Below are 13,769 nucleotides of genomic sequence, written 5' to 3'. Positions count from 1 at the left end.
CGAGCTTCCTTCTGCAGATCCTGGAGCCCTGGCGCGGGGCGGGCCTCCTGTCGGCGAGCGCCCGCGCCCTTCCCTGGCGTGAGGGTATGTGCCTTTGGACTACATCGTGGAAGCCAGCACCATGCAGTCCATGGGCATATACACTTGCCTCAAGGCCTATGTCATCGAGGAGCCACCGGAGCTGCCACTGCCATCGGGGAGGAAGAGGAGGAGCCGGGATGTGGGATGGCAGTGGTGGGTGGGCTGGGGCAGGCTGGGCCGGCCACACCTCACCGCTTGACCTCTGTGACCCCACTTCTTCTCTTTCCTAGGGCTACATTGGGCTCCCAGGGCTCTTCGGCCTGCCAGGGTCTGATGGAGAGCGAGTAAGTTTGCTTCTTTGGTTATTCACCATCCACCAGCCACCCCTGCCTAAGCAGAGCAGGACCTGCCAGGCACCAGCCTGGGGAAATCAAGGAATTCCTCCTGGAGGAGGTGCACTTGAGTTGAGTAGGAGTCTGATAAGGGGACCAGTCAAGGCAGATGCGTTCCAGGCATAGGGAACAGCATGTGCAAAGTCAGGGATTTACGGTAACTTGGCGAGTTTAACAATCAACACCGCCAAAGTGCTGCATGAGAGGGTGAGAGTGGTAGGAGTTGAAGCTGGAGAGGGCCCTGGGGCAATGTCCTAGGTGACCAGGACTCAGGTCAGGAAAGGGACTCTGTTCTGATGGTATGCGGAGCCTCTTGAGGACTTGCAACCAATGAACACCAGGCCCACTTTATAGTATGGATCAGGGGTCTGCAAACTGTGGCCCATGGGCCAAATCCAGCCAGTTGTCTGTTTTTGCAAACAGTTTTATTGAGCTCAGCCTTGCTCATTTGGTTACATATTGTCAATGCCGCTTTCTCACTACAATGGCAGAGTTGAGTAGGTGTGACAGAGACCGTATGGCCCGCAGAGCCAAAGATATTCACTATCTGCCCCTTTCCAGAAACCATCTGCTGATTCCTCTTTTAGACAGATCAGTTGGTTTACTTGAGGAAAATGTGTTGGTGAGGGGTGGGGACAGCAAGAGCAGGTGGCAGGAATTCCAGCAGCCTGAGAACAAGATGGTGTGGCTGTAGCTGGCTGGGGGCAGTGGACTGGGGTAGAGGTGAGGACAGTGGGGAGGGGAGACTGGGCTGGAAACCTGGTCTCTGCTTGGGCCCTGAGGTCTCTGAAGAGCTGAGGACTCCCAGGCGGAGCAGCTGTCTGGGGAAGGTGGTGGGGCTGGTTTGGTGACAGGCAGTGGGTGCTAAGATTTCCCAAGATCCCTGTCCTTCCAGATCAAGTATCAAAGTCAGAGGAGTCCAAAAGATGGTGTGGGAGCTTCTCACGGACCCCTGGCCCAGCCTGGAGGTCCCTTAGAAGCCCTTGGGGTGGTGGCCTTGGGACCTTCCTCCCCGCCCCCTCCCAACCTGAGCCCGTATCTATGGGAACTCAGTTGTAACCTCCATAAGCTGGGTATAGAGAATCTTAGGACAGCTGGAGCCTGGGCATTTATGAAGCATCTGCTGAATACAGGAACACTGGCATTGCATTTCTCTGTCTCTTAGGTCACCACAGACCCTGACCCTGCCATCCGTCTGACATGCATGTCACTGGGGCTGCCACGCAAATGGCGCACATTGCAGGCCCTCTGTGACTTCCTGCCATGGGTGGCTCTGAACTGGTTTGGGGCAAGCCTGACTGTCCCTGCTGGCATCCTGCCCTGACGTCTACCCTGTCTCTCCCCTGCAGGGCCTTCCTGGTGTTCCTGGCAAGAGGGGCAAGATGGGTATGCCGGTAAAGATTTTCCGTGTCTATTACGCAGACTCTAGCGGGGAACCCCACCTCCCACGGCCACGCTGCCCTGGCCACCTGCTGCCTGGCATCTTCTGCTTCTCCCCCTGCTTTGAGTGTGGGGGCCGCATGTGGGGTTGCCTGGCCACAGGACCTGCTGCTGGCACACAGCGTGACTGGGGCCCGGCTGGGACTGGGGCTTCCGTGGGCTCTGGGCCTCCCTGGGGTTGGCTCCTCTCTCCGTGTGGGCAGCAGTGGCTCTCCAGTGCAGTTCCGTGTCTGGGGGCTTCTGTCTATTTGTGTCTGTGGGTCTGCTGTGACCGGGGGACCTTGGCCAGGCCAGGTGACTGTGCTCCCATCTCAGGGAACACTCAGTCTCCACGTTGTCTGGGTGTCATTCTGCTCTGTCCAGTTTGCTCATGCATACACCAGGCCAGAGGACAATGGGGTGTATGGGCAGGGCCACACAGGCATGACCCAAAGAGGGGCTCAGCAGTGACCCCCAATCCACCAGCTCTCTCTATGACTCCCCATCATGGGAGGAAATTGTTTGCCCCTTGTTTGTACCTGTGCAGAACATGGAGAAAGAGCCAAGGCATGGAGAGATTAAGTCACTTGCCCAGGGTTTCAGGAGGAGTAAACAATGTAGCCAGGATTCGAACTCAGTTGGTCTATGCCCGGGGTCTTTGATCTCAGTGGCCGCTTGAGGCAGCCTCTCAGGGTCCCCAGTTTGCAGTCATATTATAAAAATAGGTTCCCTAGACTCTTTGCCTGGAAGGAAGGTCATTCATTCCAGTTATTGAGAAGGGGGAAACTGAGGCTCTGAGAGGCAGAGTGAGATATCCAGGGTCCCTCTGCCACTGCCCTGCAGGTTGACCCCTTGACTAGGAACCATGGTCAGCCCAAGTCCGGGCCTGCCATCGCTGGTGGTTGGTGAGGAAGGGAGTATGAAGAGGAGGCCTGGAGCATTCGAGAGTGCTCAGAGCAGCCTCTCTGTGATTCTGCCACTGATGGGCCTGTTAACTGTTGGAGCCTTTAACCTGGGCCCTCTGGGGGCCAAAGAGGAAAAACAAAGAAAAGAAAGAAACAGGTCCTGGCCTCAAAGAACTGACAGAGGAGGTCCCTCCGCCCCCAACCCAGACCCCTTTGTGGCCCAGACAGGCAGTCTTCTCTAAGGTCCAACACCTGACACATAGACCTGGGCAAGGAGCAGCACCTGATGCTCCCGGCTTCAGGGCAAGGACCTGGAGTCTGAGAGGGCTGGGCTGGCACCTGGGGTTGTCCCTCAAGCCAGCGTGACCTTAAGCAAGGCGATTCATTCATCCAGTGATTATCTGTTCATCCCATGAATATCTGTTGAATGCCTGCTACGGGCCAAGCGTTGTGCTTCGTTCGGGCAGAGCAGTGCATGAGACAGAGTTCCCACTCTCTTGGGGCAGACAGACAGATGCACAGTCACTGAATGGGGAAATGGAAGAATGAACGATTAAATGAAGGTTAGGTAGTGCTGAATCTGAGAGAGAGTAGGATAGGGAGACAGGGAGTGCTTGGGGGTTGGGATATTGGATAAGTTAGTCCAGAAAGTCTCCCTCGCTTTATGAAGACTCTCAATGAGGTGGCGTGGAAGCTGTGTGGCTTTCAAGGCAAAGGCCCTGGGGAAGGAGCAGGCTTGGTTCAAATTTTCTGAACCACAGTTTTCTCTTCTGAGAAATGGGGACAATAGTATGGCTCATAAGATCATTGTGCTTGTCACTTAGTAAGTGCTCAATAAATGGAGCAGCCCTTGTTCCTATTTCCTGAATGGCTGAGGGGATCTCTGTATTGTGTGACACTGAGCCAATGACTTCACCTTTGCTGGGTCTGGTTTCCCATGGTTTAAGCTGCAGAGTGGAAGCATTTGACTTGCTTAGGTGATCTCAGCTGGGCCCTACCCCAACACTCAGGCCAGCCTCCAGGGTCACCTTTGGGGGATTTGTTCAGACGCATCCGAGGAGCCAGGCATTGCTGCTTTACAGATGAGATCGCTTCTCAGAGAGATAAATGATGAGGTCAGGGTCACATGGCTGCTCAGTGTCAGAGTTGGATTAGAACACAGCCAGAGCTTTCAACTCCAGTGCCAGAGTGCAGCTGTTTAGAGCTTGGGGTCCGGAGTCTCCTGAGCATGGAAGAGGCAAAACCCAGGAAAGCCTGGGCATGTCATGGCCTCTTCTCCAACCGGACACAACAAGGAATGTCAGCAGGGCCATGCCTCAGTTTCCCCCTTCCACCCCATCCTCTGCATCCTCCTCATCTCCCCTCCCGGCAGCCCCTTCATACACCTTCTCCCTGCCGTGTTCCTGTGTTCCTCTTGGAGCTGAAAGTCACCCTGTTCATGGCCTGGCTTAGAAGGCAGTCCCAGTTTTGAGGTCCCATTATCCTGCCTGTGTGAGATAAGGCCACTCATTCATTCCTCACTCCACCAAAGATTATTGGTTGAATATATTATTCTATGCCAGGCGCTAGGGATAACACTAGCCAAAACAGACAAAAATCTCTGTTGTCATGAAGCTCAAATTTTAAGGGTAGAGACGATCAATAAACAGGATGAATAACCAGAAGAGGGCATGGTTGCCACCCTAAGCCCCTGCAAGCGAAAGGAAGCAATGTGTATTGAGGCCCTTGGTGGTGCATAGTATTTGAACCACATGCGATTCTCCCAGTGAACCTTTGAGGCGGGATTGATCATACCCATTTTCCAGATGAGAAAACTGAGGCTTAGACTGTCAAAGCCATTTGTCCATAGACCCTCTGAACCCTTGCCCGACTGAGAACTTCTGTCTGCTTCCTTGCTTTTTTGCCTTTAACTTTCTAAGACTAGGCTCTGACCTCCATGACAGGTGTGTTCCCTGGCACCGGGGTGTCAGATGTGGGTGGAGAGAAACACCTTTTCAGCCCTAGGCTCATGCAATACCCTTGAGAGCTGTGAAAATACCCTCGACTCTGTTCCAGCCGCCGTGGCCAGCAAATCGGCAAGATCTGTGTCAGATATGATTTAATGTGTATGTAATGGGACTTCACATCGGCTGAGTCCCTACAGCTTTGTCTCTGTCTCCGCTGGGCCTCTGAGTCCGCCATGGCTCTCAGCCTGAAGACCGTGGACAGTCTTTAGGGCCATCCCTCTGTTGCTGGTGCTCCCAACCCCTTGAACTACATGGTGGGGTTGGGGGCTCCCGTCACGAGTGGTTTTTCCTCCTTATCCAAGCTTTAGGCCGGGCAGTTTCTAGGCACTTATTAAGAAGAGGAAGTGACAGGGGAATGAGCTGAATTCTTTCATGCCAGATCGCAGCTGGCGTCATTTCTGGCAGGGCTGGTGATGATTTTGCTGTAGTCGGTCTTTCCCCAGCAGGCAAAACCTCAGGCCCATGCCTGCGGCCTCCTCAGTATCTAATTTGGAAGGGCGATGTGTGAGAGTCTTTTACTAACGGGAGCTGAGGAAGAGACAGTGGTGGTCAAAGCACATCAGAGCTATAGGAACCTTCGTGATGGCCTGGCCCAAACTCTTTTTTGGACAGATAAGCAGACATAGCCCAGAGAGGGCAAGACACTTGCCCGAGGTCTCACAGCAAGTTGTTGGCAAAGTCAAGACTTGAACCCAGAACACTTGCTTTCCAGGACAGGGTACTCTCCACAGGGCTCCCTCTTCTCTCTGCTCCCATCTTCAACCTCCAGAGGAAAGCTTGGTCCACAGCTCTCAGCCTTCCTCATACCTCCTGCTAAGAGAATGTGTTGTGGTTTTCTGAGGAGGGGTCCAGATAGAAAATGTTACCAGCTTTGGCTGGAGCTGAATGGGTTTCTCCTGCCTGTCCTGGCTTGTTGGACATGGCTCAGTGTCACTCACAGTGAGAGACTGAGCCATGTTTCCCAGCCAAGGGTCTCTACGAGCAGGCTAGGAAGATGCTGCAGTGAGTCCTACCTGTCTTATCCAAATGTACTTTCAAGCCCGCTGGGATGGCCCCGCGAGGCAGGCCGCCACGCACAGCTTTTCTCATAGCCGCTGGCCAGGCCTGCCAAGACTGGCCTCGTGCAATGAGTCCGGAGGGAAGACCCTGAAGCTTAGAGCTGGAAGGGCCCAGCCCTGGCACTGACTCCCTGGGGTGTGGCTCAGGGATGATTGGGACCTGCCCAAGGCCACGCAGTCCTCTGGGAGGAGGCAGGGCTTCTAACACGGTGCATTTGGGCTTCAAGTTCATGGCTCTTTCCAGTTCTCAGATTACAGGGAGCAGGCAGCCAAGTGACAGAGAATTCCTATTTCCAAGTAGGGAAATTGAGGCCAAAGCAGATTAAGGTTCTTAGCTGAGGTGATGCTGTGAGCTGGGGGTGTGGTCTCCAGTGACCCAGATGGGAGCCAGAGCTGACCCAGGCTATTGGTGCCCCTGGAATCCTGGAGAGAACTCTGCCTTCCTGTCTTCTCCTTGTTCCCTGAGGTGACTTTTCCTGAGTAGATTTCCTAGTGGATTTCGGGACAGCAGGGTAAAAACGTGTTTAGACCACGAGAGGAGGGTGCTGGGAAACCTCAAGGGGTCTTTCCATGTCAGCACACTTGGAGCCTGCACACCTAGAAAAGAATATGTCTGCTTCAAGTGCAGTAGGAAGGATGCAGGTTAGACTTAAGCAGGAACTTCCAGGCTTTGGAGAATGTCCACCTGATAGAAGTTCTCCGAGATCCTTTTGCGGGCTCCTTCTAGAGGTTACTAAATATTCCCACTCTTGATATAAACCCTAACTAGTGTAGTGATGGCACATTAGAGTTGACCAGGGGTTGGATTAGAAACATCTCACCGTTTCTTCAGCCCAGCCCTGCCAGGTGAGTGGGACAGTGCTGACTGTTTTGCAGACCAGGGACCTGAGCCTTAGAAGCATGAGTGGAACTTTGGATTCTAGATGTTCCTTGCTTCCCTGCCCCTGTATCACACCCCTCGGAGCAGACGTTGGGGCGGACACTTCCTGGAGGCAGAAGAGTGGAGGAGATGGCCTTCTGCGTTCTCCACGGCATCCCGCTTTGGATGTGGTGGCGAGGACCATCCCTTCCTCAGCTCTATTCCTCTGAGTTGTTGTGGCCAAGAGAGAATGCAGAGTCTCACTCCTGAGCCTTGTTCTATCTCCTCCTGGGCCTTGTTCTGCTCCAAGTACGAAGTGTTCAGTTCTCCAGAGGGGCCCGACCTGGGAAAGTAGAGAAACCACGTGGCTGGGGCCCCGGCAGGGAGCCGAGCTCATTCCTTGGGCCTGGGGCCAGCCTGCTGCAGCCAGGAGCTCGGGCATGTGGAGGAAGGTCCCTGCTGCTGGCCAGGCTGGGCATGCATGCCATGTGGTCGCCTTACACACGCAGGCATGGCCAGAGAGAGGGAAGCAGATGGGGTTGAAGTGGGGGCTATACATCCAGCTCAGCAGCCGCTGCTCTAAGACCCAGGGAGGTCTGGGGTGACTGCTGGAAATGGCTCTGCCACTTAGTAGTGGAGGGATGAGGCAAGGTAGTGGGTGAGGGGGGTCTTGGGTGTGTTGTCTCCCCATTGGTGTAATGAGGTGGTGAACATCAAGAACATCTCAGGTCTTTTCATCCTTAGACCTGATTGTTCCAATCAAAGATTTGTTCCAGCACCTTTAAAGCTCTTTTTTCCAACCACTATGCTCTTAATTACAAACCCTAGATTCCTAGAGGTCATCTGCTTGACCCCTCCATTGGAAGGAAGATTGAAGATGGAGACGGGGGTGCCTCCCCGAGGCCCTCAGCATGTCCAAGCAGAACCAGTCCTTAGCATCAATCATGCCATTCCTTTTTGCACATTAGCTCAGGACTCTAATGAGCCCTTTGAGAGCCTGTAGGCTGCTTCTAGTCCATCTCTTCATTCAGTGTCCAGTTGTAGCTAAGAGAACAGGTTCTGGAGTCACACTGCCTGGGTTCGAATCTCATCTCTGCTACGCCAGGGCTGTGTGACTTTGGAAACTTTTCCTAACCTCTCAGAATCACAGTTTCTTCATCTCGAAAATGCAGCCAATAATAGGACCTGTTGGGTGGTCACGCTGTTGGAGTTTACTGTTGTTATGATTGTTTCATCCCACCATCATCGCCCTCTGGTTAGACTCAGGCTGCATTTTGTCTGCAGAGGTTACTCCCCTCCAGAAATTGACTCAAAATTCTGATGACCGTCTCTCCCTTGCTTATACCTCAGAGACATTCCCTCACGGGGCTGTGGCCTCCCATGTGGCAATGAGGCACCCTCACTGAGGCACCCTCCATGTGGCGTGTCAGCTCATCCTCACAGCAAAGAAAACTGAGGCCCCAAGAGGCCCGTGGGTGGTGCAGTCAGGACTGTCATGGGACAGGCTGGCCCAGCAGCTGGGCCTGAGAGGAGTCTTTGAGCCAGCCTGGAAGGGCCTCTGAATGCAGACCCATGGGTCTGAGACCTGCCTGGTGGCTGCTATATGTGAATATATTGGGCATCACAGGGTCCTAAAGCGTCCTTAGAGATCACACACCCTCAACCTGAGCAGGACAGAGGGTCAAGTGTGGGGGCCTGCCCAAGTTCAGACAGCCAGCCTGGAGGAGAGCCAGGGCTCATCCGCAGGCCATCTCCACATGCTGGACTTGGAGAATGGAGCAGGGACTACTCAAGTCCTGTTCCTTGTAGGCCATGTGAAGTCAGCCAGGTGACCAACCAGACAATATCCCCTTTGTCTCAAGGAGTTGCTTTCCTCTCCTACCAGGTCCTTCTACCCCAAAGTCCAGAGGCCACAGGTGAGAACTCATTGCCTTCAGAAGGCGCCCCTGGCTGGGCGCCATGGCTCACACCTGTAATCCCAACACTTTGGGAGGCCAAGGCAGGCAGATCGCTTGAGCCCAGGAGTTCGAGACCAGCTTGGGCAACATGGAGAAATCCCATCTCTACCAAAAATACAAAAATTAGCCAGGCGTGGTGGTGTGCGTCTATAGTCCCAGCTACTTGGGAGGCTGAGGCGGCAGGATCACTTGAGCCCAGGAGGCAGACGTTGTAGTGAGCAGTGATCATGCCACTGCACTTCAGCCTGGGTGACAGAATGAGACCCTGTATCATGAAAAAAAAAAAAAAAAAAAAAGGAAGAAGGCTCCCCTGGCCACAGCCCACCTGGCTGATTCTTGTCCCAGGAGGTGAGACGATCTACCTTCAGCATGACCAAGAAGGACTGGTTTAGGTGAGACTGGAATTTGGCAGGTGAGCCCCTAAAGATGTGGGAGGAGGAAGCTTGGGAAGGTCAGATATGCTCCCACAAAGACATGATCTGGATACACACACACATGCATACACCCTCCTCTGCCACACTCCTCTGCCACCCTCTGCAACCAGTTGGACACACGTTTGAGCAGCCTCTGCATACCAGGCTTTGCACATGCATAGCTCATATGAACATGCCAAACTCCAGAGGTGGACCTGAGCTCTGCTTGCTTTATGACCTTGGCCATGTGATGTTGCCTAACCGAGCCTCAATTTTCCCGTCTGTGAAATGAGACCAATAACTTTTCCCTCAAAGATACATATCAAACGCAAATGAAGTCTTGCATGCGAAGTGACTAGCTTGGTCTCAATTTCATTATCGTCTTCTCATTTCCTCCTTTTGGTGTCTGAATGAAGCCACACCTTCTGTGGGGTGAATGTCAACCCAAGAGGACTTCCTGGCAGAGGAGAGATTTGAAGGGACTAGGGCTGCGGGGCAGGGCCAGGCTAAACACCTGGTTACACACACACAGTTCAAAGTGTCTTTGCCTAACCAGTAGAGACTCTGGTTTGGGTTTTGTTTATAGGTTTGGTCCTTTGGGTTTAGTGTGCTCACTGGACTCCTCCAATAGTATTAGAAACCAAAAACAGGATGATCCTCTGTGAGGAATGTTTACCATTTGAATCATAGCTCCAGCATTCACTTGGTCAGGAAAACATGTGCTTTGTTTTTTTCTTTTAAATTACATTTCCCTGGAAAAACAATGATTTGAATTCAAGGAGGGGAGGAGAACAGGTTTCCCCCAACTCCAAGCTTGAGGACTTTCTTTTCCTTTTGAAGTGGGAATGGAGTTCTGTCCCCGGCCCCTGAAGGCGTCCTCACAGCTGATATTTTTCCAGCTGCCTATCTCCCCAGAGCTGGAGCAGCCTCCAGAGTGGGGTCAGGGATGGGGCGGGAGGGACAGACCTGCCTGGGCCGGGCAGCTCAGCATCTCTCTGAGCTGCTGAAACACCTGTGGGGGCTGTGCTCGTGTTCACTGGTGGTGTGACTTTGTGTGACCTTGCCACTTAACTCTTTCACAGCCTCGCTTCCTTTATCTGTCAAATGGGGATCATGATTTCACTGGGTGGCTTTTGAAGAACATGCCACAATCAGAGAAGGTCTGAGCTGGGAAATGCAACAGAGACCTTCCCCTCCTTGACCAGTGGGGAAACAGAGGCTCTTAAAACTGGCCTAGATCCAGCTTCCTGCCCCTAGTCTGTGTCCTTCCCATTCCATCAGGACCAGGTCTCAGAACAGAGGATTGGCATTTTCATGCTGGGGAGCTGGGTACCGTTTTCTTTTCAGAGACTGAGTAGAAAGAAAAGGACCCGTGAGAAATTCTTTATGCGCAGGTGCTTGTCGATGGTAGGGGTGACCTCAGGACTCCACTGTCTGCCCATGACCAAGGAGTGAGACTGCTTGGACATTGTCCTTGTGTCCCCCCTGGGGGTCTGGATCAAAGCCCACCCTGCAGGTGAAAACACTAACCTACAGATGTTTGTTCTCTCTCATGCCCTCCAGGGGTTTCCTGGAGTCTTTGGGGAAAGAGGCCCTCCCGGACTGGATGGAAACCCTGTAAGTATTTCAAGTCCTTGGGAACAGGAGATTCCGAGTGAACACACAGCACATTTTAGGAGTCCATGCTTTAGGGTCAGACAGACCTGGGTCAAATCCCAGCCCTGTCAACTACCAGCTGGGCACCCTTGGGCAAATTACGTGACGTCTCTAAACGCTAGGCTCCTGTCTACTGTGACTGCCCTGTCGCCCCCCGTAAGAGTCCCCAGCCCACTGAGCCCCTGGGTCCAAAGCTCCAGGCTGCACCCCGTTTCCAGGACTTCGGAAGGTTCATGGATCACTCCCCACTGGAGAAGCCCCGGCTGCTGCCATCTTACAAAGCATCAGAAATGTTTATGGGCCGGCAGAGGCTTGGGGAAGCAAACGGTTTGCAGGCCGTGTTTGGAGAAAAGGAAGAGCTGAGTTCCAAAGGAATCTCCACCACAGGCATGTTTATAGAGTTTGTAAATAATTAGAGGCCCAGGCTCTGTTCCACGAGGAGCCAGGTCAGCCTGCCCTGGGGAGCCGACTCTGTCTTTCCCTTCCCGGCTCCAGGCCGTGGTGGGAGAAGGTGTTCATGGTCCCCCATCTCTCCTTGGGGCTTCCTGCCTGAGCAGCTGTGCCAGCTGTGCCCTCTCCAGTGGTGGCTGCTGCATTCATAACCAGCACCCGATTAGGCGCTAATTCAGTTCCACAAATGCTCCCTGAGCCTGACCCAGCCAGGCTCCCTTGGGGATTAAGCCTTGACCTCAGAGCCCTACGGACCTGGGTTTGAATTTTCTTGCACCACTTGTCAGATGTGTGAGCTTTGAAAAATCCATTCACCTCCCTGAATCTCAGTCTCCTTGTCTGCAAATTGGGGGAATCAATTCCAGCCTGAGGCCGGGTGCAGTGGTTCACGTCTGTAATCCCAGCACTTTGGGAGGCCGAGGTGGGTAGATCGCTTGAGGCCAGGAGTTCAAGACCACCCTGGCCAACATGGCAAACCCCGTCTCTACTAAAAATACAAAAAATTAGCTGGGCGTGGTGGTGGGCACCTGTAATCCCAGCTACTTGGGAGGCTGAGGGGGGAGAATTGCTTGAACCTGGGAGGTGGAGCTTGCAGTGAGCCAAGATCACGCCACTACACTCCAGCCTGGGCAAGAGAGTGAGACTGTCTCAAAAAAAAAAAAAAAAAAAAAAAAAAAAGAAGGCTGTTGTGAGAATGAAAGGAGGGCAGCCAAGGTGTTGCGCTCATCACACGGGTTCAGTGGGCGAGGCTGTGTAAAATACTGGGTAATCTGGGGTACAGTCCTGACCTTGAGGTGTTCATGGGCCATTGCTCTCCTCTGTCACACAACAGGCAGTGGGATGGGTGGGATTAAAGAGGTCCCAGGTGACTCTTTGGAGAAGAGAACAGGGAAGTAACATTTGCATTGGGATGAGGAGATAGGTGGGGAGACATTGCAGGTGGAGGAAGGGGCACCAGCAAAGGCATGGGGTGGAGGGAAATCAGAGCCTCTCCCTCAATACATCACTTGTTAGAGTAACTGTTAGCGATATGCAGTATCATTCTGCGAGTTTCCTTGGGGAGTGGCAGGGATGTCTTTATGCTCCTGGCATAGAGGAACAGAAAAGACCTGATGTCCGTTTCTTCCCCTCATTTGAAGCGAAGGCTGTTGCTTACTTCTCATTACTAATCACAATGTCTAGAGCCCTGGAGTTTGACATTCTCACTTTTCCATTTTGAACTTGACTCAAACCCCTCCACCTGTCATTTCTCATGTGGGCCATGGAAGATTCATGTTTAAGATGAGGAAACTGAAGTGTAGGGGGGTAAATCACACACACAGCCTCGTCTCCTGACTCCCAGGCTAGAACTCTTTCCAGCCTCTGGGGGGCCCTGGAAGAAGGACCTGTGAGGGTGTGGGGTGCTGGGGAGGATTCTCCGAGGGCCACAGCACCTCCTGGCTGAGAAAGGGAAGGAGGTCAGCTTAGAGGCTCTCAGCTTGGAGTCCTCCTGGCTTTGTCATTTCCTTGCACCTGGCCTTGGGTGAATCACTTAACCTCTGGAGCTTCAGTTTTCCTGTCTCTAAAATGAGCGTGAAATGTCAAGCACCATGCACACCTGTATGACCATGATCGCGATTCCGCTCATTCCTTTATGCTTACAATGGGAAGATACTGGATTTGGAAGTCCGGCCTCCCCATTTGACAGACGAGGAAAGCTGATGGCAGAGAGGGGATGGCTGTGGTCCAAACTCCAGGCCAGACTCAGGAAAGTCCCTGGAGCCTGTGGTCAGGAATAAGGAGAGTTCAGCTCTGAAAGACCCCACCAGGTGCCTGTGTGGAGGATGACATGGAGGGAGGGGCCCTGGAGGGAGATGGGACAAGTAACCACCTTGGTGTCTGTCTATCTGCAGGGAGAACTGGGCCTGCCAGGCCCCCCTGGAGTCCCCGGCCTCATTGTAAGTACACCGATGCCTGGGGCAGCGGGTGGGTGTTGGGGAGACTCAGGGTGGAGCCAGCGTGTGGGGAGCCAGGAGCAGGCCCTGCAGGGGGGTTGAAAAGGCCCCTTTCTCATCAAACCTCCGGAGGGACTGGGGGGCCAGGAGAGACCAACCTGGGTGGGGAAGGTGAGTGGGGAAGGGTGGGCGGGCTGAGGGAGGAGAGCCCTGCTGTGTGGCCTCAGGTGGATCACCTACCTTCTCTGAGCCTGTTTCCTTATTAGTTAAATGAGATGAGCGCTTGGAGCACGAGATTGCCAAAGCACTTTCACAGCTGCTGCGTGCATGGCCATTGCTCTGCAAGGAGGTGTGGGCAAGTGGTGGTGGCGTACTTATTTGACAGGTGAGGTGTTCCAGGTCCAGAGGGAGGAGGTAGCCGGCAGGGTGGTCTTTTGCACTCTTTTCCTCCAAGCAGACTTCAGAGCCAGGCCACCTAGGTTCAAGTCACAGGCCCGCCATATCCTGGTTGTGTGACCTGGGCCAAGCCACTTACCCTCTCTGGGCCTCGTTTCCTCATCTGTGAAATAGAGGTGATAGCAGAATCATTCTGGAGTGGCTGTGAGGATTAAAGGAGGCATCACATGTGTAGTCCTTGGCACAGGATCTGGCACCCAGTAAGTGCTAGTGGAAAATATTGTTATAATAATTCTTGTTAT

At 53.4% G+C, this 13,769-nt stretch overlaps 1 protein-coding gene and 1 non-coding gene across 9 annotated transcripts in view; both read left to right on the top strand.

Moving 5' to 3' along the window:
• Positions 1 to 13,769, top strand: part of COL27A1 (collagen type XXVII alpha 1 chain) — a 156,942-nt gene that overhangs the window by 53,249 nt on the left and 89,924 nt on the right. For all 8 annotated transcript variants that reach the window (XM_077968246.1, XM_077968245.1, XM_015117009.3 and 5 more), the window contains 4 exons: positions 312 to 365; positions 1,763 to 1,807; positions 10,595 to 10,648; positions 13,030 to 13,074. In XM_077968246.1, coding sequence (XP_077824372.1) covers positions 312 to 365; positions 1,763 to 1,807; positions 10,595 to 10,648; positions 13,030 to 13,074 — 198 coding nt within the window. The remainder of the gene's footprint in view (positions 1 to 311; positions 366 to 1,762; positions 1,808 to 10,594; positions 10,649 to 13,029; positions 13,075 to 13,769) is intronic.
• Positions 71 to 166, top strand: MIR455 (microRNA mir-455). Its single transcript, NR_032534.1, has one exon. It is a non-coding gene; the product is annotated as a microRNA mir-455 (primary transcript).

Source organism: Macaca mulatta, chromosome 15 (genome assembly GCF_049350105.2).
Source record: "Macaca mulatta isolate MMU2019108-1 chromosome 15, T2T-MMU8v2.0, whole genome shotgun sequence".
In the NCBI taxonomy this organism is placed as follows: Eukaryota; Metazoa; Chordata; class Mammalia; order Primates; family Cercopithecidae; genus Macaca; species Macaca mulatta.
Note: the sequence above shows the minus strand (reverse complement) of the source record. Positions and strands in the feature narration are given on the sequence as shown.